The 26,801-nt window shown below is 22.0% G+C and overlaps 1 protein-coding gene across 1 annotated transcript; it reads right to left on the reverse strand.

Annotated features, from left to right (window-relative positions):
- Nucleotides 1-12,451: 12,451 nt before the first annotated feature.
- Nucleotides 12,452-22,274, reverse strand: LOC134833620 (homeotic protein deformed). Its single transcript, XM_063847998.1, has 5 exons — nucleotides 21,779-22,274; nucleotides 20,802-20,902; nucleotides 20,548-20,725; nucleotides 13,762-14,102; nucleotides 12,452-12,709 (listed from the first exon to the last, which is right to left on the reverse strand). The coding sequence occupies exons 1-5, from the start codon at nucleotides 22,272-22,274 to the stop codon at nucleotides 12,452-12,454; spliced, it is 1,374 nt and encodes a 457-aa protein (XP_063704068.1).
- Nucleotides 22,275-26,801: the final 4,527 nt, after the last annotated feature.

Below are 26,801 nucleotides of genomic sequence, written 5' to 3' on the forward strand. Positions count from 1 at the left end.
TATTATTACAATATTTTTGAATAAGAAAAAAAATTATTAAAAAAATAAAATAAATTTTTTTGTTGTATTTTTAATAGGCGATAATAAGAAAAGTTTTAGAGAAAAAAATTATTCTTCAAAAACACACAAGAAAAGATCAACAAATTCGGATAAAGCAGGGCTCATAATAATTTTTCATTAAAAATTTAAAAAATATTATTATTAGCAAATATTAAAAAAAAATAATAATAAACAAAATTTGTAGTTAACAATCTGATATTATTAGTTTTATTTTTTTTTTGTATCATAGGAAACGGAATAAACACTTTTTTGGCTTTTTATTAAATACATATAATTTTATAACATTCCAAGATTAATAATAAACCATATTGTGTTTGGTCCCGAAAAATAATTACAAATAAAAAATTGAAGAATAAAGATTGGAAGAAAAATAAAAAAAAAATTAGGTAAAATGTATTGCTATGAAAAAAATTAAGATAAGTTGAAATGATGGATAAGTACATTATTAATATTAGAATAAATTATAAATAATTAAAAAAAAAACAAACATATTATAAATATATATATATTATAAATAATACAAAAATTATATATAATAATATAGAAAACAACTTAAAAGTAAGTAGTGACAATGGAGACAAATTAAAAGAAACTACATTTTATGTATTGTGTAAATATTTATGATAATTCATGATTTAATTTATAACAAACAAAAAACGTAAAAACACAAGAAAAATAAAGATTGATAAAAATATTGAAAAAAAAAATATATGTTGGGTTTTTAATTTATTTTTTATATATATTTTTGATTGTAAAGTAATGAAAATGGTAAGTACTTGGCTTCAATTTTAATTTTTTATTTATTTATTTATTTTAATGAAATTTAAAGCGAATTTCAATCAAAAGTAAAAAATAATTAAATTAATTATTAAATTATAAAAATTTTATAATTTATTAATTACTTTATTAATTTTATTGATTTTTATTTAATTATTATAAAAATAATAAGTTAAAATTAACTACCTAAATTATAAAATATTTATTATAAACATAATTATTTAAAGATAATTTATTAAAAGATAATTATAAAATAATTTTATTAATTATTTTTTATAATATTATTAAATTATATATTATTAAAATTATAATTATTAAATTTATTTATTTCCATAAAATTAAAAAAATAACAAACATTTATATGTTTTCATGTTATATTAAAAGTTATATATCATTATTTTTTATATCATTTTAATAAATTTTGATTGATTCAATAATTTTTTTTAAATTATGGAAAATATAATAAAATAATGTTGTTTTAATATTTATTTTCCATTTTAATGAACAACTATTATACATTTTTAAACATTAAATGTACATTTATGTATGAAAATAAACATTTTATTAATCATATACGTTTATTATATATTTATTTCAATTACTTTTTAACAAGTTTTTGATTGTTTTAACAATATTACATAAATTTTACAAGGATAAAAAAATAAATATTAATACAAAAATAACATATTTTATACAAAATTAAATTTTATTTACTAAATTATAAAGAGAAATTTTAATATAATTACTTAAAATTATCATATATGTTGTATTTCTTTATTTTAAATCATTATTTTTTTAATATTTTTAAGTCATAAAAAGGAAATTATTGAAAAAAAATAATTTTATAATGTATAAAAATATTTTACATAACAAAAAAATTAATATTTAATCAACATATAACTTAATTTTCGTACAAAAAGTTAAAAATAATACAAAATAAACATAAAACAAAAACGTTAATGTTTAAAAATCGTATGAATAAATGTTAATAGTTACTGTACAAAATGTGTAGATGGCAGAAGTTGTTAAAGAAAATAAACAAAACTTATTCAGCTGAACGATTCGTTCATTTTCAAATATGAAGGAATATAAAACAGGGCGTTTCATGTACAAAATATAATTTTTTTATATAAATAAATCATATATTATTATTTTAAATAATAATTTTTTTTTATATTAAAAATTAATAAATATTTTTTTAATAAAATTTATTAAAAAAAATATAAATAAAATAAATATTTAAAAAATAAAAAATAATCATTTATATTAAAAAAAATATATTTTAGTATAAAATTTTGTATTTTTTATAACTTTAAAAAATTTAAATAATTATTTTTAATAAAATTAATTTAAAAAATATTTTTTAAATGTAATTTAATTAAAACTCCCTGTACTAAAATAATTATTATTCATACAATTTTTGCTGAATAAGCTTCGATATTATTATTTTCTAACAAAATTTTAATATTTTTAACTTTTATATCATATATATTTTAATAATTTTATATGAAAACTCAATAAAACTCTAATTTTAATACAAAATTCTCAAAAAATTAACAAAACAAAACCTTTTCGTAACAACAAAAAGCTCGTTCCATTCAAAAAATCGCCGAAAAGTCATTTCCAGGCCTACGGTTTTTACACACACGAGCAAAAAGTTACCATGTTCTAACATCATCTTCGCCTCCGTTTGTCATAATATTGCATCACACACACAGAAAACGAGCGAGTAAAGCATTTAACTTGCCGTACCGTAATATCTACCAAACAATTCCGTTTCCGTACAAACCACTGTCGCATCGTCGCTGTCGTCGTCGTCGTATTCTCGTAGGTAGCTGAGCTTCGTAGTAACTTTTTATATTTTTTTTTTTTACCAAAAAATACTTTTCAACATTATCATCACTTCAGTATGCATTTGAATTTCATCAACGTCGCAGGCTTGAGCTAAAAACAAAAATTTTTTAAAATTCAAATTTAGTTAAAAAAGTGTTAGAAATAATAAAAAAAAATTTTTTTTTAAAGTAAGTGATAATTATTTGAATAAATAATTTCGTCAATGGTCGTTCGCAGCGAAAAAATTATAAAAGTAACGACAAAAACACAGGAAATAGAATTAATTATAACTTTATGTGGCAAAACCCAACGAATTTACTGCTGCGGACAATGTCTAAATTTCATTTTTGTCCCAGAAATTTTTTGTGTGAATCACTTTTGCTCGACGCGTGTGTTGGTAATTTTGACGTTTTATTGAAAGTTTATGTTGATTAACGTCGAAAAAATGAAATAAAATGAAAGAAATCAATGTTGGCTTGACGGCGTAGGTTTCGTGCCTTTTGTCGTGATTTAAATATATCACAACTTTTGTAGCACAAATAATAATTCGAGACCTAAAACGATTACCGAAAAAAAAAGAAAAGAACATTCCTTGTTATGTTTGTTATGTTATGTTACAAACGGGGCTGTATTTTGTGCCAGCTTGCTGCCTAGAATCAAGTAAACAATAAAAAACCAGTTTTTTATTACTTTAAATCGTCACATGCGCAGTGCGGGGTTGACGAGTGATAAGAACGGAGGTCCTTTTTCCTTTTTGAAAATCTAAAAAAAATTAAATTTGAAATTTTTTTTAATTAAAAAATTATTTTCAATACAAAAAAAAATATTTTTAAAATTTATTTATTTAAAAAATATTTTAAAAAAATTTTTAATATAAAAAATAATATTTTTTTATTTTTTTTTTAATATAAAAAAATTATTTTCAATTTTTTTTTAATTAAAAAAAATAATTTATAATACAAAAAAAATTATTTAAAAATTTTATTTTATTTAAAAATATTAAAATTTTTTTTTTAAAAAAAAAATATTTTTTTTAATTAAAAATATTTTTTATTTAAAAAAAAAATTATTTTAAATTAAAAATAAATTAAAATAATTTTTTTTATTTAAAAAAAAATTTTTAATTAAAAAAAATATTTTTAATTTTTTTAATTAAAAAAAAATTAATTTTTAATACAAAAGTAGTAAAAATTTTAAATTAAAAAAAAATTTTTTAAAAAAAATTTTTAAATATTTTATTTATATAAAAAAAATATTTTTATTATTTTTTTAATTAAAAAAAAATTAATACTAAAAAAAATATTTTAAATTAAAAAAAAATTCAAAATTAATTTAAAATATTTTTTTTTTATATACAAAAAAAAATTCAAAACTCACATGACTCGAAACCCCAACAAGAAACGCGCATGTCTAACTTTTATCATCACTTCATTTAACATCTCTTCGGTTCCTTACACATTACATACACACACATACGACATGCCCCTATAGACACACAAGTACGTGCAAATATTTTTTAGTAAGTCCCTTTTTAGCGCCTAAAAGCCGAACGCTTCGTACAGAGCGAACAAAAACCCGGTAGAACTCACACTGCGTCATTTTAAACAACAAAAAAATTCACCCTGGATATGTTAAATCAATATTAAATGTTGAGAACTTCATGATTTTTTTTTTGTTGTTGTTGTATTTAAAAAGTCACAGGGGCTTTTGTAACCCTTCTGAATTATTTAAAAAAAAATTTTAAAAATATTTTTTTTTATTTTTTTTTAAATTAAAACAAAAGAAAAAAATTTAAAAAAAAATTGAAGGACAAGTCATAAATTAAAAAAAAAAATAAAAATAAAAAAAGAAAGAATTTTATGGTCCAAGGCAAGATAAAAAAAAGGAGAAGAAAGAACCTGCAGGTAATTTTCGGGCAGAAAATGCGATGCAATAAAACAATTGTTAAACAGACAGAAAAAAAGGCAGATGGTTAAATAAATTTCCAGAAACCGTTGTCCTTTCTTTCCTTTTTCTTACGTTTTTTTTACGACGATACGTAATAATAATAACGAGGCAAAGCAAGAGGAACGGCCATTACTTTTATTATTCTACTGAAACATTATTTAAATGGCATACGAAGTTGCGAGGGGTAGTTGTTGTTGTTTGAACAAGGACACATACCCGTACATCTACAGAGCTACGTACCATACACGTACAGCGTGAAATTTCCCTTTTTTGCTGCCGTCGACTGCTCACTTTATTACATTATTTGAACTTTCTACACATTTTTTCTCTTACTTTCTTTTTTTTTCGTATTTTATTTCAACATTTAGCGCTGTATCTATAGACCTACGTATAACATATACCGCTCTACGGCGTTCTGTACGAGCAACGACACTTATCATCACCCTTGGAAAAATCTGAACGTCAGAAACGGAGAGAAAGGACGAACGGGAGGCAACATAATGAGTATAATCGGATATAATCACTCAACTGAAATTGAAGAGAACAAACATTCACAAAAAAATGGCTGAACTTTTGATTGACAGAAGCTCCGTTTTTTTTTTGTTCGCTTTTGATGGATTGGATTAAAATATCACAGAGAAGAGAAAAAAAGGAATGGAAGACATCAAAATCGTGTCAACAACTCGAACAGGCGTTAATTGCTTCGACATGAGTAACCTCGATTTTTTTTTTGTATTTGCTTCGAATAAATGTGAATTAATGAATTTATTTTTCCACAGAGAGTCAGATGATTTTTTTTTTGGAGTAAATTAACAACATTCGGAATTAGAGAAGAAGTGTGAAACTAATCAGCAAATATTCGAGCGAGGTGATAACTATTAATGCACAACGGAATGGATTTGGCAGCGAGGGATCGACAAAAGTGTTAAATGATGTTTTTACCTTTACGTCTACCCTGTAGATCCGAATTTGTTTTGATATTCGGTGACAAATTCGGTTCTAGAGAGGTTTATGTGTGGTAGAGAGCAACGAATCGAGGATTTTTTGATGGATTTTTATTGAAATTGAAGAAAAATTGAAGTTTTTGGATCAAAAAAGGAGCTGAAAATGTTAAATCTCGCCAAAATTTTGATGTAAAAAAGTGAATATTTGAGTCAAATTTTAAAAACCTTTATAAATTGTCAATTTTTTTAAAAAAATGTTTAATGAATTATCAAAACTTCAAGGAACAAATGTTAAATTTCATGTTCAAATAATCCAAATTTTACTTTAAATTCTAATTTTTGTCGAAGAATCATCAGAAATTGACTTAAATTCTTTAATATTTTACATTTTAAGAAATCTTGAAGAGCAAAACTCAATTTATGAACTTAAAAAAGCTAAAAATTATTAAAAAATTTTAACCTTTTTAAATTTTTGAGCTCGAAAATAACAAAAATATGAAAAATTGAGCTTTAAAATTATCATAAATTGATTCAAAAAATTTTTTCTTGTTAGAAAAGTTAAAAGTTGACTAAAAAAATTTAATTATTTTATAATTTTTGTTAATTTAAGTTCTGAAAGATTTAAACTTTGAATTAAAATTACAAAATATTTATTAAAAAATAAAATATTCTTAAAAATTGTGAAAGAAATGCTATAAAAAATATTTTTCTGATAAAATTTCATAAATTTTTTCAATTAAACTAATTTTTTAAAATTAATTTTTTTCATTTTTCAGGACCTTTTTTAATAAAAAAAAAAAATAATAAAAAAAAAATAAAAAAAAAAATAATAAAAAATTTATAAAAAATTGAATATTATAATTTTTATATATTTTTATTAAATATAATTTTCAATTTTTCATCAAAAATCAATAAAAATAATTTTTTTTTAAAATATTATTTTTTTTTAAATTAAAAATAAAAAAATTTTTAAATAAAAATTAAAAAATAAAAAATTTATTTATATTTATTAAATTAAATTTATTTTTTTTTAAAATAAAATAAAATTTAAATTTTTATAAAAATTATTTAATTCATAAAGTTTTTTTTTTAAAATCAACTAAAATATTAGATTTTTTTTAATTCTTCAAATTTTATGATAAAAAAAATATTTAAATTAAAAATTAAATAAAAAATTAAATTATATTAAAAAAAAAATTAATTAAAAAAATTTTTTTTTTAAATAATTTTTATAAAATTAAATTTTTATAAAATAATATTGAATTAATAAAATTATTTTTTTTTTATAAAATTTCATTAAAAAAATAATAAATTTAGTTAAAATTAAATAAATATCAATTTAAAAGAGAAAAATAATAAATTTATTGAAAATTATTCCTTTCTACCTCAAATCAAGACAAAATATTCAAAAACGTAAATCCACAAAATCCCATGCACGTTTTCTGCTTCTTCCGTTTGTAGTTTTTCGTGCCATTTGACAAAAAACACACACACGAGAAAATTTCCCTCAATGACAAACTCACGACTTTTCCCACAATGATTCATACATTTATTCAAAGAAAAATTATATATTTTATTAAAAAACATTAGCATAGAGATGATTTTGGCAGCAGCAGCAGCGGAACGAGACGCAAGGAGAAGAACGTTCGTCGCCCGTAGAAACAAAGCGCAGAATCCTAGACTACAAAACTTTTTTTTCCTCCTGTCGAAATTTATTGTAGAATCGAGACCAGAAATTGTTCGCTGAAGCGGGCAGGGGGCGAGGGAGGGGGAAACACGTCGAATACTTTGATTATGTAATATTACATCGGATGACATACAAGCGGAATTTAAAATAATTTCCTGCTGGATTTCAGGTAGCTGCTGCCGTCGATGAGGAATGCATGCGTTGCGGAGGAACGTACGGAATGGAATCCATGTCGATAAGTGACGACGGGCGTTCTTTGGTAATGTCGTCGTTTTTTTTTGTCTTCTGTGCTTTCGTCGAGTGCGGAGCGAGGAAGAGTTTGAGGGAAGGAAAGACAAAAGCGGGTGTATTTAGCTTTATGTTAGAAGTGGGGATTATTTTAAATTATTATGATTATTATTGCAAGAGATTGATGCGTCCTTTTTTGGTTGCTTAGCTCTTGTTTGTTGTGTGTTTATTTATTTTTTATTTTTTTTTCTTTCGTTCTTTGAAAATTGTAGAAAATAGAAAAAAAAGAAGTCAGGATTTAAAATGTTAATCTTTGTAAATAAATAAATTTGATGTCTTTATATTTTTTTTTTGCAAAACTACCTGAAATTTATTTATTTAATTTTTTTTATGCTTAAAAAGTGACAAAACTACATCTGAAAATTTTTTTTTTATTAAAAATTATAAAATTTATTTTTTTGAGCATTTTTGAAGAATTTTTGATAAAATTAATAATTTCTGTTCAAAAAATAAATAAAAATTTAAAATTGTTATTAAATTTATGCTAAAAATGTCTCAAAACCACACATTTAATAAATTTTGGTTCACATTTTTTTGAGTTTCTTTCATGTAGCAAAGTGTTATACGCTCGAGTTCTACTTACCGATAGGGGGCGCTTCTACAAGTTGCTACTGAAAATGTTTCATTTTCCTTCCGTTTCTTGTGAGATTTAAAATTTTCGATATTTTTTTCATCAAAATTAAATTTTTATCATTTTTCTAAATTTTTGAGCTTCAAAATTATTTTATGAGTTAAAAATTTTTTTTTTAAATATTTAAAACTAAAAATATAAGTTGAATTTTATTTTTTTTAATTTCATAAAAATTAAAAATTTGATTAAAATTAAATAAAATTGTAAATAAATTAAATTAAAATTAAAAAAATAAAAAAATTAATTAAATAAATAAAAAAAATAATTAAATTAATAAAAAAATCATTTTAAATTTTATTTTATTTTTTTTTTTAATACAAAAACTGAAAAATTTGATTAAAAATAATTATTAAAAAAATTAAAAAATTAAATAAATTTTTAATTATAAATTTTTATTTAAAATTATTTAATTTTTTTAAAATTAAATTTATTAAAATTAATTATTTAATTTTTTAAAATAAAATTCCTTGTATTTATTTTCAAAAAAAAAAAGATTAATTTAATAAATTAATAAAAAATTTATTTATTTTTTTTTAAAAAAATTAAAAAAAAAAAAAAGTTAAAAAAATTTTTTAAATTTTTTAACAAATTTAAAATTTTATAAAATAAATTAAATAAAAAAAAATTTAATTAAAAATTTAAAATTCATGAAATTTTTTTTAAAATTTAAAAAAAAATTTAAAAAAGCAATTTTTGATTAAAATTAAATTTTATGTTTAATAATTTTAAATTTAATTAAAAAAAAAAATTTTGAATAAAATTTTAAATTATTTTTTTTTTGTTTAAAAAATATAAAGCAATTTATGAATTTTTTTCAGTTTAAATTAAAAGCTTAATTAAAAAAAGTTTAATTTAAAAAAGTATTTAAAAATTTTTTTTTTTAAAATTTTTCTAATATTTTTTCAATTTTTTTATTAAAAAAAAATTTAAAAAAAATTTTTTTTATCAAAAAGAAAAATATATTTTTTTTTTTTCTTCTAAAAATTAGAAAAAAAAATTCATAGCGCCATTTTCTAATTGATCCATCATAAAAACCAAAAACATTCATCAACAACTATGCATTACTTTGACGCGAGCCACACACAACATTTGCATATTAATTAAAACTTCCTTCTTTTCTATTAATTTCCGCTTTAATTAACGTTATGTCGACCCAAAACTCACATAAATCATAAAAACCTCGCACGCTACATTTTTTCTTTTTTTCTTTCGGCCGAAGCTGATTTTATTGATTATCATTTCAATTTGAAAGCCATATCAAGATAAAATGTCGCCGAACGAGAAAAATTGCTTTCTTCGCAAATAAACAAACAAATTTTATATAAGAGCTCTGCGCTGCTCTCATTTATGTACAAAAAAAAAACGAAAAATCGAGAGAAAAAAAAATAAAATGGATAAAATAACAAAAACAAAATATTCTTTAGTCCCATGCATGTCAGTCGTCGCTCTTGCAATTTGATTAATGATGCAAAATCATAGAAAATAATACAAAGAATATAACTCTGCTCGCCTCGATTTTACGTACAGCGAGAGAGATATACTTTAAAATACACTTTTCGGGCTTTTTTATTGTTATTTTTTGGGATGGATACAATTTTATATTTTACGAGACATGTGAAAATACGTGGAAAGGCAAATTTAAACAATATTTAAGAATAATTGTCTGATGCTCGATGCTTGATGTGTGTGTGAAATGTGAAGAGGAGCGCATATTTTGTTGAAATTGATCTTGAAACACACTTAATTTTGATAAATTATCCCAAAATTGCACGATAAATCTCCTTTTCTGACGTTTTTTTGTCAAAAATATTTTTTTCAAGACACTTTTTTTTTATTTTAATTTTTTTTTTAATCCGAAAAGGGGTTTTTTTCGTGCAGTAGCCGTAAAAACTTGACTTTTAAAGCAGTAGCAAACAAATTTAGCACAGAGATAATCCCTGTTAAAAATTCATGTCATCCGTAATCGACAGGGAGTCATCTTAAAATATGTTAATCCCATTAAAGGAACACAACCTACCATTTTTTCTTTTTCTTTATTTCAATGAGGACGACGACACGCTCTCAGATTTCAATCCTTTCTAATTATTTTTTTTTTTTTTTTTGAAAAAAAATTTTTTTGGTAATTGGCTTAAAAAGTCAATAAAAACATTTTTTTTAATTTTTTAAATGAATTTTTTATTTTTTATCACATTTTACAAATAATACTTAAAAAAATTAAAATTAATTAATTAAAAACCGAATGTTTCATTTTTTATATAAAAAAATTAATACTTTTCTTTAAATTTAATTTTAATTTTAAAATGGCACTCTCAAGATTAAAACAGTACAAATAATATTTTTATATGGTCAATGTCCAAAAATACTTTTTTATTCGTTTATTTATTTATCATAATCCTTAATAATAAATATTTATCTCGCGATGAATTTATTTTTTAAGTGTTTAAATATATTTTTTTTTACTTATCAATTCTTATCGGCTAATGGTTTCAAGTAGCAAGTTTCTAACAAAAAATTGTTTTTTTTTTAACCTAAGAGATTTTTTTTGATTTATTAAATAATAATTTTTAAATTTAAATTGAAAGTCGTTCGTCTACTACTTGATATTGTCAACTGTTTTGTCTCTCTAAATATTTTTTACACTTATTTTTACTATACATTTATTTTTAATTTTTTAAGATTATATTTTTTTTCTATACATTGATTTTTTTATTTATTTTTTAAAGACTGTTTGGTTTGTCGGTTATTCATGTTTTAATTAAAAAAAAATTTTTTTTCGTAAATTTTTTAAATTATTTTTTTTTTAATTTTGATTTTTGAAGATTTCTTAACGAATCAAAATATTTTTTAAAAAATAAAATTTTTCAATGATGAAAAGCAAAAAAAGGAGATTTTTGTTCAAAAAATGATTTTTTCATAAGAAATTATAAAAAAATTTTAGTGAAAATATTTTAATTTTATTTTAATATTTTAATAAAAAAAAATTTTGTAAAATTGATCAACAAGAAAATTTAAAAATATTTTGAAAAATAATTCAAAATTTTTAGCAAAATATTAAATTTTCTTTATTTTTTTTAATTATTTTTTTAATAAATTCAAAAATTTAGAAAAAAATTAGAAAATTTAATAAAAATTTAAAATTTAAATAATTTAAGAAAAACTTAAATTTATGAAAATTAAATAGAAAATTTATCAAAAATTTCTTTAAAAAATTTAAAAATTATCAAGTATCAACTGAATTATTTTTTTTTAATTAATTTTTTTTGAAATAAATTCAAAAATTTAAATAATTTCAAATTTCAAAAAATTTAATAAAAATTTAAAAAATTTAAAAAAAAATTTAAAAAATTAAAAAAAAAATAAAAAATTAAAAAAAATTAAATTTATGAAAATTAAATAAAAATTATATCAAAAATTTAAACATTATCAACTGAATTATTTATTTATTTATTTTTTTTTTGAACAAATCAGCGCAAAATTGATCATAATTCAATGATTTTTAATTGAAAACTAAAATTTTTATTTTTTTAACTCATTTTTTAATTGAAATTGTACTAAAAATTATTCTAATTGATAAGAAAGGCGCAAAAATAATAAAAATGACGCATTAGAGATGTCAAAACTGAATAAAAATTTTTATTTGATCTTCAATGAACCGCCATTTTATTTATTTTAAAAAAATCTTTTTTAATGAAATTTTCTCTTTAAAGATTCAAAAATTCTAATATTTTAACTGGAAATTAAATAAAAATCTCAATATTTTTGAATTTTAAAATAATTTCTTGAACAAAAATCTCCTTTTTTTAATTTCTCACAATTTTTTTTTTTAAATCCATTTAAAAAAAATAAATTCTTAACCGACCAATTTTTCAGTAACTTTTTTTTTCTTAAAATTATGAGCACATTTTAACTTAAAAATTATCCACTGTATCTTCCGAATTTGTTTCTTTCGTTTTGATTTTCATGCGAATTCCGTTTCATTGAAAAATTCTCATTTAATCACTTATGAATAAATTAAACGTTCAATATTTACATTTTTCGAGTGTCTTTCACTTAATTGGTTAGAATACTGCGTTAAATAACATAAAAAATTTCATTAAATATTTCATTAATAGGAACGTACACTCCGTTAATTTATTTAATTTACTCGTCCGAAGCACTAAACACCTGATGACAACTCGGATTACGCTCGGGTTTCGGGGAAATATAATGAAAAGGAGTAAATGGACATTGGCGTAAATCCCCATGGGAGAGGAGACGAGCACGACGAGTGACAATTATTTACTCTTACAACGTTGTCAAGCCATAATCACTTTTGATATTAATTGAATTTAAATTTGCGTGGAGATTCATCAAATTATTGCTGTTATCATTGTTGTTTGTCGAATGTTTGTTGCTCTCGTGCTGCTGCTGCTGATGTTGTTGTTGTTGTTGTTGTGAATTCAGACTCGAATCGACACTGCTATTAATCAAACCCGTTACGTCCGATGCTGAGATGTAATGTTGCTGCTCTCCCATGCTTTCAAGGCTGTCGGATCTCATACACTGCGTGACATGAAATTAAATACGAAGCAAAATGGGCAACAAATTAATAAAACGAGATAATTTTTTGACGTTTTTTTTTTATTTTTGTTACAAAGTAACTTTTTTGTAATTTGTTTGGTTTTGAGTTACGATTCGATCAGTTTTAATATTTTAACTGAAATAAAATTTTTGAAATAAATAAATTTTTCTTCATTTTTTGTCATAAAAAAAATAAATTAATAAAAAAAAAGTTTTTTAAACTTTTTTAATTTTTTTTATAAAATTTTTAAATAAATTAAATAATTTCAAATTAATTAAAAAAATTAAAAAAAAATTAATTTTAGAATTAAATTAAATGTCAAATTTATTATAATTAAAAATATTTTTTTTATAATTTTTTTTATTAATTAAAAATAATTTTTAATTAAATTATTATTTATTTAAATTAAAAAATAATTTTTTAAAAAAATTAGAAAAAATAATTTCATTTTGCTAAATATTAAAATTTAAATTACCTTTAAACAAAATAATTTTTCCCTAAAAAATAAATAAATTTTAAAAAATTTTTTTTTGTATTTATTAAAAAAAATAATTTCATATTTTTTTAAATAAAAATGAAGATTTCAAAATTATTTTTTTTTAAATAAAAATATTTTTTAAAAAAAATATTTTTTTAAATTAATTTTTAATTAATTTTAAAATTATTTTTAATTAAATTAATTTTATTAAAAAAATATTTTTAAATTTAAATTAATTAGTTTAAAATTTTCTTTAAACAAGTCAAATATAATTTAAAAAAATTTAATTAAATTAATTAATTAATTTAATTTTTAATTATTTTTTTTTTTTAAAAATTTAAAATTTTAATTAAAAAAACATTTTTTTATAGATTATTTATTATTATTCAAAACTAATTTTAAAAATTTAATAAATAAATCAATCAAAATTGTTTAAAAATTTTTAGGTAATTTCGGGTAATTTATTTTTTATTTTTTTTTATTATTTTATTTTTTTAAATATTAAACTGAACGAATTAAATAAAAAAAAAAAATAAATTAAATTTCTCGCCTTACCTCATTCGAAACATTATTCTGCTGCTGTTGCTGCTTTTTGTTCTGCGATCTCTTCGATTTCTTGGCAGGCGGTGGGTTAACGAGACTTCCATCGGGATTTTTCTTCCGTACATTTTTCGTATTTGGCAGTTTATTATCCTTTTTCCATTTCATTCGGCGATTTTGAAACCAAATTTTGATCTGACGCTCCGACAAAACCAACGTGTGAGCGATCTCGATGCGTCTTCGTCGCGTCAAATATCGATTGTAATGAAATTCCTTCTCGAGCTCCAAAATTTGGTGTCTCGTATAGGCAGTTCGTTGTCTCTTGGGCTCACTGCCTGGCGGGAATGAACCGTTCGCTGAAAAGAAAAAAAAGAAAAATTAAAAATTTATTTCTCTCAACTGACGAACAGATGTACAGAAAATTTTTCGAAAAAAAAAATAGGAGGAAGAGAGTTCGTTATTTGTATCAAAGTTAAAACATTAATTAATCATTGTCTATCATTTTTCGTTTCGTACGAGACGAGCGGCCCTTTCGTTTTATGTTTTTTTTTCCTTTTTGTACGGGACAAACGCAGTTTTTCACAAAGAATGAAATAAAAGCAAAAAATAACCCTTGTTTGGAGGAAAAATTTTAAAATAACAAACTTTTTTAATATCAAAGTTTTGACAGAAAACGAAGCACAAAATAGAACGAAACGTATTATGAGTGACATAATTTGAAAATTTCGAATGAAAAATGTTGGCAAGATTAAATTTTGGCAGAAAAGATAAGAAAATGCGAGGAAAGAGAACTTTTCTTTTGATGGAGAGAGGACAATTTGAGAAGAAGAGTGATAAGAAAAGTTGCTTTAAGGATTTTTTTCAAGTCCTTATTGTGTCAAAAATGAAGAGATAAATATTTTTTCGGGAGATTTGGTAAGTTTTTAATTTTGGAGCTAATTTGTTGGTTTTTTTTAACAAAATTATTTAAATTATTATTAAATTATTAAAAATAAAAATAAAAATTTATTTTGTTGAAAAACTTAAAAATATTAAAATTTAAAAAAATTATAAAAAATTACATTTTAAATTTTTTTTTGGTAAAAAATAAAAATTATGCAAGATTTTTTAAAAAAAATTTAAATTTAATTAAGATTTTATTATATAAATTAAATAAAAAAATTATTTATTTTAAAATTTCAAATAATTCAAATTCATTAAAATAAATTAATTTAAAAAAATAATTAAATTAATTTATCAATAAATGAATTAAAATTAATTGAACTAAAAATTATTTTAAACTTTTTTATAATTTTAAAACTTTAAAATAATTTTTAAAAAATATTTTTTAACAATAGAAAAATTTATTAAAATTTTTTAAAATATTTTTTAAAAATTATTTAAGAATTTAATTAAATTAATTTAAAAATTAATTTTTTATTTATTAAAATAATTATAAAACAAATTAAAAAATATTTTTAAGAAATTTTAACATAAACCTAAATTTAATTTTTTCGCGTTTAATTTTTTTAATTTAATTAAAATTTTTATTTTATAAAATTATTTTTTCGCGTTTAATTTTTTTTTTTTTGAATCCTTAATTTATTATTTTATAAAATTAATTTTTGAATAATTAAATTAAATTTAAAAATTTCTTAATTTTTAAACAAAAAATTATTGAAAAAATTTTTAAATCGCTACTTTTTTTTTTCTTTAAAATAGAAAAAATCTCATAAAATAAAATATTTCCATCTAAAATCAAATTCTCATGAAAAATTCCTCAAACATATAATCAACAAATCTCAAATAAACGCCTTTAAAACTCGTTTCCTTTTACTTTAGTAGGCAGCAAAATTCTCCTGATTTCAATCATCAACACATAATTCCCTCCGTTTAACATTCCTCTCTAAATAAATACGAAAAAACGCCTCAGAGAAAAACTTTTTTCCCAACTTCACTTAATTTCTTGTCGCTCACAAAAAGTTGTCACACGACGAAATGGCACGAAAAACAGATAAATAGACAAAACTTTTGTGCTGATGTATTTTAATCAAGTTGCCAATCTCGTTTGCCTGAATGACAATTACAAACAAGTTCTACATGATTAGCGCTGATCGCTCTCGGGGAGTCGCATAAATGAAAACATAATTGATTTTTGATTGATATCAATTAAAATAGATTGGAACCACTAAATTAGGCGACTCGTTCTATTTTGTTGATATTTATTCAATTATTAATTACTCCAACTGGCTTTTAAATGAACATTGTTGACAATGTTTGAAATGGCGACGAGGATTTTTTTTGTGAGTTACACATCACACGATATCAGCCCGATTTCATCAAAATTAATGGCATGAGATTTTTTGATGGTTTTGTGTTAGTTTAGGCCTAAAGTAGTCCAAAAAAACTTAAATTTAAAACTTTAGAACGAACTTCATTTTTTCTATGCATTTTGAGTGCGATTAGGTATGGCAGAGAGGTACTTGAAGATACCCAAATGCATAGAAAAATTGAAGTTCGTTTTAAAATTTTAAATTTAGGTTTTTTGGACTCCTTTAGGCCTAACTAACACAAAACCATCAAAAAATCTCATGCCATTTATTTTATCGGGCTGATATCGAGTGATATGGACAATGTTCGAAATGGCGACGAGGATTTTTTTTCAAAGTTAACGAAATTCTGGAGCACAGAGAAAAAAATCAATATTTGATGACAAAGCGGGTCGGCAGCCATTCCAACAGCAAGAAAACAACACCTTGGCTTACTATCAAATATTGTTGATTATTAATATTGTTAGTATTATTATGAAAAGATGACTTGCAGTTCGGCGTTGTTGTTGTGTGATACTTCAACTCACCGTGCGTATATTTTACTCCTATTATTATTATTTTTATTAAACGACGACTCAATGTTGACGACGACGACTATACCTTGCTGCCGATTTTTTCTGTACAAATTCTGTAAAGTCATCGTCGACATCGCTCAGTGTTTTTTTTTCTTCTCCTCAGTCTGTGTTCCTTTCATCGTTCGAAGTTGTGTTCGGTTTTTATCACATCAATGAGATCTTTCGTTAATCATATTCATGTTTATCAGATTTGACGTTCGTCAGGTCTTTTGGAGTACTAATTATTAGTTTAATTCGTTCTCTTATTCGAAAAATTCCTTTATACGCGAGAAAAATTGAATGCATTTTAAATTAAACGAATGAAAGTTTCATTTTGTGCTTCTGGAAGACCTTGAAGCGAGCTCCTACAATCGTGCATTAGAAGTTGTTTTGTCATTGCGTGAACTTTTTAAAGGTTTTAATGCGATAATGATGTCATTTACATGTTATTAGACGGATTTGAGTCATGAAAAAGTTGTAGTTTTTATCAGAAATTATTTTTTGTTAGATTAAAGAGAAAGATTTTTTTGAAGGTTTTGTACTTTAAAGGTAGATTTTTGATTGTAACTTTTAAAATATTAATGAAAAAGAACAAATAAGTTACAAAAATGGAAAGCTGAGAAAATTTGCTATAAAGTTGAGGAAGGTCGTTTTTTGTTTAAACTTTAACAAGTTAAAGATATTTTGGAATTTGTGAAATTTTTGGTTAAAAAAAATTTGTATAGGGGTTTAATAATTTTTTTCATATAAAGGTCTATAACTTTTGAAGTGTTAACGGGAGAATTAAAGTATTATATATCAATTTATAGGAAATTTAAAATCCTATTAAACTGTAAAAGGTCATTTTGTGTTTAGACTTTAAAAATTTTAAGTTAAGGTCAATTGAATCTAAATTTAAGAGGATTTTTGACAAACAAAACTTAAAAAATGTTCAAAAAAAATTAAATTTTTATGATTTTTGTAAAATTTATGAGCAAATTTAAACAAAATTTAAGAATTCTTCAATATTTTCACATAATATAATTTTTTAAAAATAATTTTAAAATTCGACAAAATTTAATACCTTTGAGAAATTTATCAAGTTTTAAGAATTATAAAAAAATTATTATTTAAAAGAATTTTATAAAAAAATAATTATAAAAAAAAATTATTGAAAAAATAAAATAAATAAAATAAAAAAAAAATTAAAAAAAAAATTAAAAAATTCTTCAAAAAAAAAAAAAAATAAATTTTCTTAAATTACTTAAAAAATATTTTTTTTTATTAAATTCTTTTATTTTATTTTAATTATTTATTTTTTAAAAAATTTAATAAAAAAAAATATTTTTTTTAAATAATTTAGAGAAATTTATTTTTTGAAGCATTTAACAAAAATTTAATTATTTAAAAAATTTTTTAAATTTTTTTTAGACTTAAAATTTTAATCTTATTTCTAATTTAAATTGATATTAAAATAAATTTTTAAATAAAATTAAATATTTTTATGATTTGCGAAATTTTTAAGGTATATTTTGACTTTAAGAATTTGAAATATAAAAATATTCATTTTTCATGAAATATTTTCAAAATCTATTATTCTCTCTTTTGTAAAGTCTTTTCAATTGGGCCCATAACCTGTTAAAAATTTTAGTTTGATAAAAAAAAATCAGTAGTTAACCAAAGAAATTCACAAAAATTACTTTAATTTAATAAAACTCTTCAAATTTTTCAACTTTTAGAATTTGTTTGAAAATTTTTTATATTTTTTTAAAATTAATTTAATTATTTTTTTAAATTATTTTCTTTAAATTTTTTAATTGTCTTTTAATTTTTTCACTAAATTCATTAATTTTTAATAGTTTTCAGTTTAATATTTTCACTTCACAAAAAATTCACTTTATTTTTTTTTCTTTTTTTCAACCTTGAAGGTCTCTTCATGGCACAAGCCTTTCAAAAAAACTTTTCCTTATCTCCGAAATTCGTCGTTGCATTAAAAGCTCATTAAATTCCCGTCTCTGCGGTAGTGACCGATTTTGACATTTTTCCTTGTCTCTCTCTGGCCCGGTGATTGATGTTGCTCAAAACTTATAAAAAGTCCCAAAAAAATCGCTTCATATCGGCTTTACATCAAATATCCATCAAAAGACAATTTAAATGTTGTTCGTTGCGGAGTAATAAATGACACTTCATTTTTTAAAGGTAAACAAAATTGTTGATAAAAGACGAAGAAAGACGAGAAAACTTTTTTGATTGTTATTGAACTGCCACAACGCACAAGACGAACAACAACAAACAGAAGATAAAAACAAAGAAAAGACGAAGTAAATCAAGAGAAGACGAGAAAAAAAGTTTTAACAAGAAGAAGAAGAAGAAAAATGAGAAACCACCCTCTGTCACTTAACAGTCTATCAAATTACAATTGGTTTTTAAATAGACAAGAATAGATACTATTTTGATGCTGATTAAAAGTTTGAATAATTGCCAGCAATAAGTCATTCCATCTCAAGTGTTTGGAAACATTCGGCTTTGTACTCGTCGTCGTCGTCGTTCTCCCATTATTACCTTATTTGTTATGGGCTGTTAAAAAATCTTTTGATGTTTCTCTGACAACGACGTGTGATCATGATGATGATGATAAATAAGGTTTCTTTTATTTTTACAAAAATCAGGAATAATAATCGAGGGCCAATAAATCAAGAATCGGTTTTGTTTTCGTAAATCATTGTTTACATTGCCGCCAAAGCAACCTGCGAATTCCTTCGTCGTCATATAATTGAAAAATGTTGGTAAGTTTGTATTATTAAGGCATGTGCAATTTTTTAAAATGTTTCATTTTTTATCCTTCGTAATTTTCGAAATTTAAAAAAAAATAATGAATTTTAGATTTTATGAAATTTTAATAAATTTGAAAAAATAAAATAAAAAAAAATTAAAATAAAAAAAATTAAAAAAATTAAAAATCGAAAATTTTGTTATATTAAATTATTTTTAAATATTTTAAAAAAAATTAATAATTAAAATTTTAAAAAAAAAATAATTTTAATAATTTTTTTTAAAATTAAAATAAAATTTTTTTTTTTATAATTTTTATTTTATTTAAATTTATTTAATTTTATTCGGCAAACTCGGAGGGGGGGCGACATAAAGTGAAATAATTAAATTTATTGGCCTAAAGAAAATTAAAAAATTTTTTAAAATTTTAAAAATTTAAAAAATAAATAAATTTTTATTTTTTTAATTATTTTTTTTTTAATTTTTTTTTTTTGATAAAAATTTTTAAAAATTTAATTTTTTTTAAATTTTTTTAATTTAATTTATTAATTTTTTTAATTTAATTTTTTATTTAATTAAAAATTTAAAATAATTTTTTAAAATTTTAAAAAATAAAAAAAAATTAAATTTCGTAAAAAATAAAACTTCTTCAAATTAATAAAATTATTAAAAAAAAAATTAAAATTTCATAAAAATTAAATTAAAAAGCCTCAAAATTATTCAAAAAATAATACGAAATATTTTTAAAAATCGCACTTGCCTAAAAATATAAGAAATAAATAAAAAACTAAAGATTATCTTGATTTTCAGGACCACCTCGATTCGTTGCCTACCAATACACGCGTTTAAAATAATGAGATAGAAATGCATATATTTTACATTATACTCTACACATAATTTTTTTTTTTCGTCATGTCGACTTGATTAATGATATTTCATGTATTTTAAAGACAGTGGCTTAAAAGGTAATGTAGCAAAATGAAAATACAAGACTTAATGAAAAAAAAAATTGTATGTTTATCATATAAACATATCGCTGAAATATTAAACCAAACCAGTTGGAGTGTAAAACAGAACCAAAAAAAAAATAAATTTCTTGTAGCAGCCATTTAAAAAATTTTTTCAAACATTTTTGTACTTTTAACCTCACGAATTCTATTAAAAAATATTTTTTTTTAGTTACTTACCAACTCCAGCAACGTGAATTTTCTTCATCCAAGGATAAATGACGCGTTCGCCATCGCTTCCGCCGCCCAATGTTGCATCGTCGCAATCGTCATCGGAATCTAGCCCATCTAAGTCATCGTCGCCCATTTCATCGGGAGAGCGATCTAACATTAAGCGATCTTCGTCTAAAAGATCATCCTTTTTGAGGTTAGAAAAAAATTTGAGGTTAGAATTTTAATATTTTATTTTTTTTAGGTTTAATAAGATAAATTACCTGATCTGAGCTATTGTCATCACACCGAAGTCTCATGCCGAGTTCCTGTAGTTGTTGGGCAGCGGGAACTGCTTCTTCGATCCTGCGATCGAGTTTCATGCCTGAAAGTTATTTAAAAAAAAATTGGTAAGTTTTATTTACTTATTTTTTTTTCATAAAAAAATTCTTAATTTAACATTTTTTGCTATTTGTAGATTTTTTTGTATTATTTTTAAAATTAAAATTTATTTTTAAAATTATTTTAAATTTTTTTTTATTTATTTTTTATTAATTTTTTTTTTTTAATAAATTTTTTAGTATTTATTCATTTTTCAAATTATTTTTTTTATTTTATTTTATTATATTTATATTTTTTTGAATAATTTTTTTTATGGATAAATTCATTTATTTAAATTTATATGAAAAAATTTAATTTTTAAATATTTTTTTTACTTAAAATTTTGCAAAAGAAAACAAAATAAGAGTGAAATTCATAAAAAAATAAAAAAAACTTCAAATATTTAAATTTTACAATAAAGAAAAAAAAATATTTTATGCAACAAAAATTTAAAAAAAATTTAAATTTAATTTAATTTAACTTTTAAATGTAATTAATTAATTTAAATTAAAAAATAATTAAAAATTTATATTATTTATATTTTGAGAATTTTATGAAAATTTAATAAGATTCAATATTTAAAAAAAAATATTTTAGTCAATTTTTCTTTATGAATATAAAATGGCGCCATTTTATGAATTTTTTAACGAAATTCAAGAAAAATTTGTTTTTTACTAAAATAAAATTTAAATTTAAAGAAAAAATTAAAAATAGCTCAAAATATTCTTTTAGAACTTTTAAAATTATAAATTTTGTAATAAAAAAATATTTTTCATGAAAACAATTTTTTTCACTTTCAGCAAAAAATTTTCCCGTCGGCGCGAAATTCATTCACGATTCATCAAAAACGAAAAAAAACTCATCATCATTCAACACTAACCTAATTCCTGTAATCCAAGCGCTGTATTTTGTGGTTCTGCTGCCGTGCTACATTGCAGCGGTAAATCCATGAGCGGCGTATTACTCGAATTCGCAGCATAATAACCGCCATAATAACTATTCGCGCTGTTGTAATTGTTCGCATTTTGGAGGTTTGCTGCTGAAGCTGTCGCGTGATGCGTTGACGTTGGCGGCGGAACGACAGGCGGAGGAGCTGCTGCTGGCGGAGCGGGAGCAATTTGAGGCGTCCCATAATTGTGTGGATGGTAAAAATGTTGCCCGTAATTGTAATTCCCGTTTTGATGGTGATGATGATTGAAGCCGTTCGCGACAGCAGCAGCTTGATGATGATGCAGGTAATCCACGTTTGTGTGCGTCATGTTAATATTTGTGTAGTTCGTGTAGTCTTCGCTCGGAGGGAATTTCGGATCTAAGCTTGAGCCCATGGGGGCTTGAACGTGTGGATGATGCGGGTAACCCATGAGGAATGAGTTCATTATTTTTTGATTATTTTATTTTTTTTTATTTATTTTATTTAAATTTAATTTTTAAATTTTTTTTTCACACCAACATTTATACAAAATCTTTTTTTTATTTTATTTTTATTTATTTAATTTATTTTTTATTTTATTTAAATTAATTTTTTAAATTTATTTTTTTTATTTATGGCACTCTTAATTTTAATTTTTTCTTAATTATTTTCTCACATTATTTTTTTATTTTAATTTTTTTCATAATATTCACTTTTAATTTTTTAATTTTTTTTATAATTTTTTTTTCAGACAATTTTCTCCCGTTTTCGCAAGTTGTTTTTTTGTAAGAATTTTATGAAAATCACGTCTATCATTTTCGAACACCCCGTTTATTCTGAATGGTAACGCTTTAACAAAGTAAAGTAAGAACGTTGCATTGCATTTGTTTGTTATTTACACGTACAAGACGACATTGCTCCGTAGCTTTGTGCCTCATTCATTTTCCTGTTTTGAGTGTATGCGTGTCAGAAGTAAGTTTTTGGCATTGTTGGATTTTTTATGACGATGGTTTGTGATGGGATGTCAGCTTGGATCTGAAAAAAATTTTAGGTAAGAATTTTTTTAATGAATTTTAAGATAATTTTCTTAAATATATTTTTTTTATTTTTCCAAAATATTTAATTTTTTTTTTCAAAAAAAATTCTATTAGAAAAAAAGCATTTTTCATTTAAATAATTTTTTTTAATTTTTTTAGAATTCTATATTTCATAATTAATTTTGAAAAAATTAGATCTTTTATTCAACTTTCTTTTAAAAAAATCTTTTACTTTCAAATTTATTTTAAATTTGTTCTCTTTTTTTCAGATTTGAATTTAAGAATTCATATCAGCTAAAAAAATTATTTTCTTATAATTTTATTTGATTTTTTATTTTATTTTAAATATTTTATTTTTTCACTTTAATTTAATTATTTTTCTTTTTAATTGAATTTTTTTAGATATTATTTTATTATTGTTTTATTAATTTTTTTATTTAAATTTTTCTATTTAATTTTTTTTATTTTAATTTTATATTTGATATTTATTTTAATTTAAATATTTTTTTTTTTTTTTTTATTTTTTTTTTTATTTTTATTTATTTTTATTAAATTTTAATTTAATTTTTTTATATAATTTTTTTTTATTTTATTTTTGAATTTTATTTAATTTAATTTTTATTTTTAGGAAACACTTTTATAAACTTCATCTCATAGTTTTTAAGGGATTCTGCTATAGAGCTTTAATTAAAATTTTCGAGACGAAAAACGAACTTAAAATTATTACCGAATGCTGATAACTAACCAATAAACGACACGACATTGTATGGAAGCTACTAAAGCAAACTCACACAAACGCAAAAAGCGACCCAAACCACGCCTCTTTAATATCGACTAAGATTTGCCACAAGAGAAAATGCATGATCAATATCTTTCCTCGTTTTTTGCTTTGTTTTGATTGAAAAATCATAAATTCTTTAAAAATGTTCCTTTAGCTTCAATTTCATTAAAATTCTCATACAAAGAGCTTCTAAATTATTTGAATTAAGAAACAGCAAGTTTCTTTCGAAGAAAATTTAAACAAAAAATTTCTTTTTCACTTCTCACTTTTAAAGAATCCAAAAAATTCAATTTCCGGCAAAAAAAAATTTTTTTTTATTAAAAAATACCCCGAAAAAAGCATTTTTCATCCATTCACATGTGTCTTTGTATGTGTGATTTTTTTTTTCGGGCTAAAATATTCATGTCTTCAGTTTCCATGCACGAGAACTCTGTGCGCATAGGTCCGCCCATTTTTTTTATTCTCCAAAAAACATGCATGAAAGAAAGAACGGAGAATATGGTGGTTGACGAGCACTTTCAATGAAATGATTGCGAGTCAGAGAAATTGTTATTATTATCATCATTGTTAATGCTTTGAATTGTTAAATTAATAACGACTGATTTTTTTCATTATTATTTTATGCTTTGTTTGTATACGAGCAATAATATATGAGACACTTCACAAGTGTTTTTTTTTCAAATTTAGAACTTTACTCTAAATATTTCTAAAAATATCGCGCGATTTTTTGTTGAGTCATCATCAACACATAATGCGAATTCAGTAAATTAGTAACGGATTTAAACGAAGAATTTTTTTATTTTGGGAATTATTCCATTGGGATCAATCCTTCTTCGATACAATTCAATACAACATTTTGAGTTGTCTAAATATTTGACTGCTAAACTCAAATTATGATTGATCCAAAATGAATTGAGTTCGAAAAAAAAATATTTTTTTTAAATATCTTTTATCGAAATAAAAAGAGCCACAAAATAAATGTAAAATCAGCTACTTCTTGTGCGAGCTGAGCATCAACGAGATACGAGAGATGATACAAACCAACCTTTCTGTAGTACTTTATATCTTTTTGTTACGTCGTCGTCTCCGTACTTTTCGTTACAACGACGAAAAATAGACGACGACTGGAGAGAAAGAGAGTCTTTTGGATGATTAATGATTTTTTAGACACCGGCTGTAAATTCACACAAAATTATATTTGAAGTAGAGATAGACAGAATACGATTAATGTAAAAGTTATAATAATACGATTTTCAAACTATTTTTATTTTTATTCTTTTTGTCTCATTACAAAAAAAAATGCAGGAAAACTAACAAGAACCATGCGTCAGAACAAAGAAAGAAAAAAAAATGAGCCCAGAGTGCTCCTTTTTAAAAGAGATTCTTTCGAACGCACATCGTCAAGTCAAAATGAGTGAAGGATTCAAACACAAACCAACAAGAGGAAAGATAACAAAAGACTAATCAAAATTCTGACATTCCCTTGAATTATGTTGTATATTTTTTTTTTCGCTAGACGCTTTGAAATGTCAGTCAGTTCAGTTTTATAAATGAGTAGAGTATAATGCATTCTTTTCGACAGGGGATCACGAAATTTATTTATCCCCGCTTCTTTCGTTCGTCTCGCTTTTACGGAACGTCACTCAAACTCAAATCATGATGGACGAAATCAAACGAAGGGATCTATAATTTAATTTTTTTCCATCATTTCTTTTTTTTTTCGCCAGAGTATTTTACACATATATGGGATTTGTGAAAAATGGCGTATGGAAAATTTTTGTGAAATGCGAAATTTTTAATTTTTTTCTTTTTTTCAGTTTTCTATAAAAATTTTTTTTTTTATCCAAACCAAGCAATTTTCAATATTAAAGTTAATTAATTGAAATTTTCAAAATTAGTTGAAAATTATATTTTTTTTTAATTTGCGAAATTTTAGTTCAATAAATTCATGAATTAAAGAGATTCATAAATAAATTATAGAAGTTTTTTGTTTAAAATTTTGACTTTTTGGTTCATTTTTATTTTTTTTTTAAGTTATATATCATAACAAGGTATTAAAAAATTTTAGGTTTTCAATTCAACTTTTTAAAAAAAAATCTAAAATTTTTACTTTTTCTTTTAAAATTTGTATTCAAGGATTCATATCAGCTTAAAAATAGTAAAAATTTTCTTATAATTAAATTTTAATTTTTTTATATTTTTTTTCACTTAAATTCAAATGAATTTGTTAAAAATTTCTTGTTGATTTTTTTTTATTTTATTTTTAATTTAATTTTTTTTTTATTTAATTTAATTATTTTTTTTTAATTTTTTTTTTTTTCAAAACTTAAAATTTTAATTTTTTGAATTTTTTTTTTCAAATTACGATTTATTTTATTTTTTTTTTATTATTTTTTTAAAGCTATATTTTCGTATTAATTTTTTAAATTTTATTTTAATTTTTTTTTATTTAAAATTATTTTTCAAAATATTTTGTTTTTTTTTTCAATTTTATTTTTTAATTTAATTGCTTTATTTTCATTTTTAGGAAGCACTTTTATGAACTAATTTTCAGCTATTAAAGAAAATCTGAAAAAAAAAAATGCGAAACACAAAATTTTCACAGCACAAGAGCTCAAGCAGCAAAGCATTGAAAGCTTCGATTATCGTCATTTTTTCCTCGTGTCGATAGTTTTCTGGGGTGTCAATTTTTTGGCAGCAAACATTCGTTCGACGAAGGGTGATGTGGATTAGACATGTCCTTGTGCTGTTGATTATTTTGTGGATCATGAGAGATTTTCCATGTTTCCATTTCAAAAAAAGGGGGAGTTGCTTACATTTCGTTACAGTTTATCCATTCGAGAGAAAACCGAGAAAAAGAAGAAAAGTTTAAATTAAAAAAGCGAAAATTAAGTTGTTTCGCCTCGATTAAAGTTAAATGAAACTCATCGGATTCTCAGTCTCTCATGAGATTTGCCTTTTTCTTGCGAAACTCAACTCCTTTGGCTTCTGTTTGTTTCTTTGTTCGAACAAAAGTTTGTTGTCGGTAATTTCAATCAGTTTAAAGTCACTGATTTAAAATCACAGTAAACTTCCTGCATGCAAAAATTCTCTTTAAAATAATGATCAAAACATTTTTTTTTTTGGAACAAGACAAGTTTATTTGGCTTCGTTCTCTTTTTCGGGCAAACAGTGG

The sequence above is a fragment of the Culicoides brevitarsis genome, chromosome 3 (genome assembly GCF_036172545.1).
Source record: "Culicoides brevitarsis isolate CSIRO-B50_1 chromosome 3, AGI_CSIRO_Cbre_v1, whole genome shotgun sequence".
Lineage (NCBI taxonomy): Eukaryota > Metazoa > Arthropoda > Insecta > Diptera > Ceratopogonidae > Culicoides > Culicoides brevitarsis.

Coding starts and splice junctions, on each gene's coding strand:
- LOC134833620 (XM_063847998.1), bottom strand. CDS start 22,274: ATGAACTCATTCCTCATGGGTTACCCGCATCATCCACACGTTCAAGCC. Junction 14,103..20,547: donor AATTCACGTTGCTGGAGTTG/GTAAGTAACTAA, acceptor TTTTCTTTTCAG/CGAACGGTTCATTCCCGCCA. Junction 12,710..13,761: donor AGAATAATGTTTCGAATGAG/GTAAGGCGAGAA, acceptor CATGTCACGCAG/TGTATGAGATCCGACAGCCT.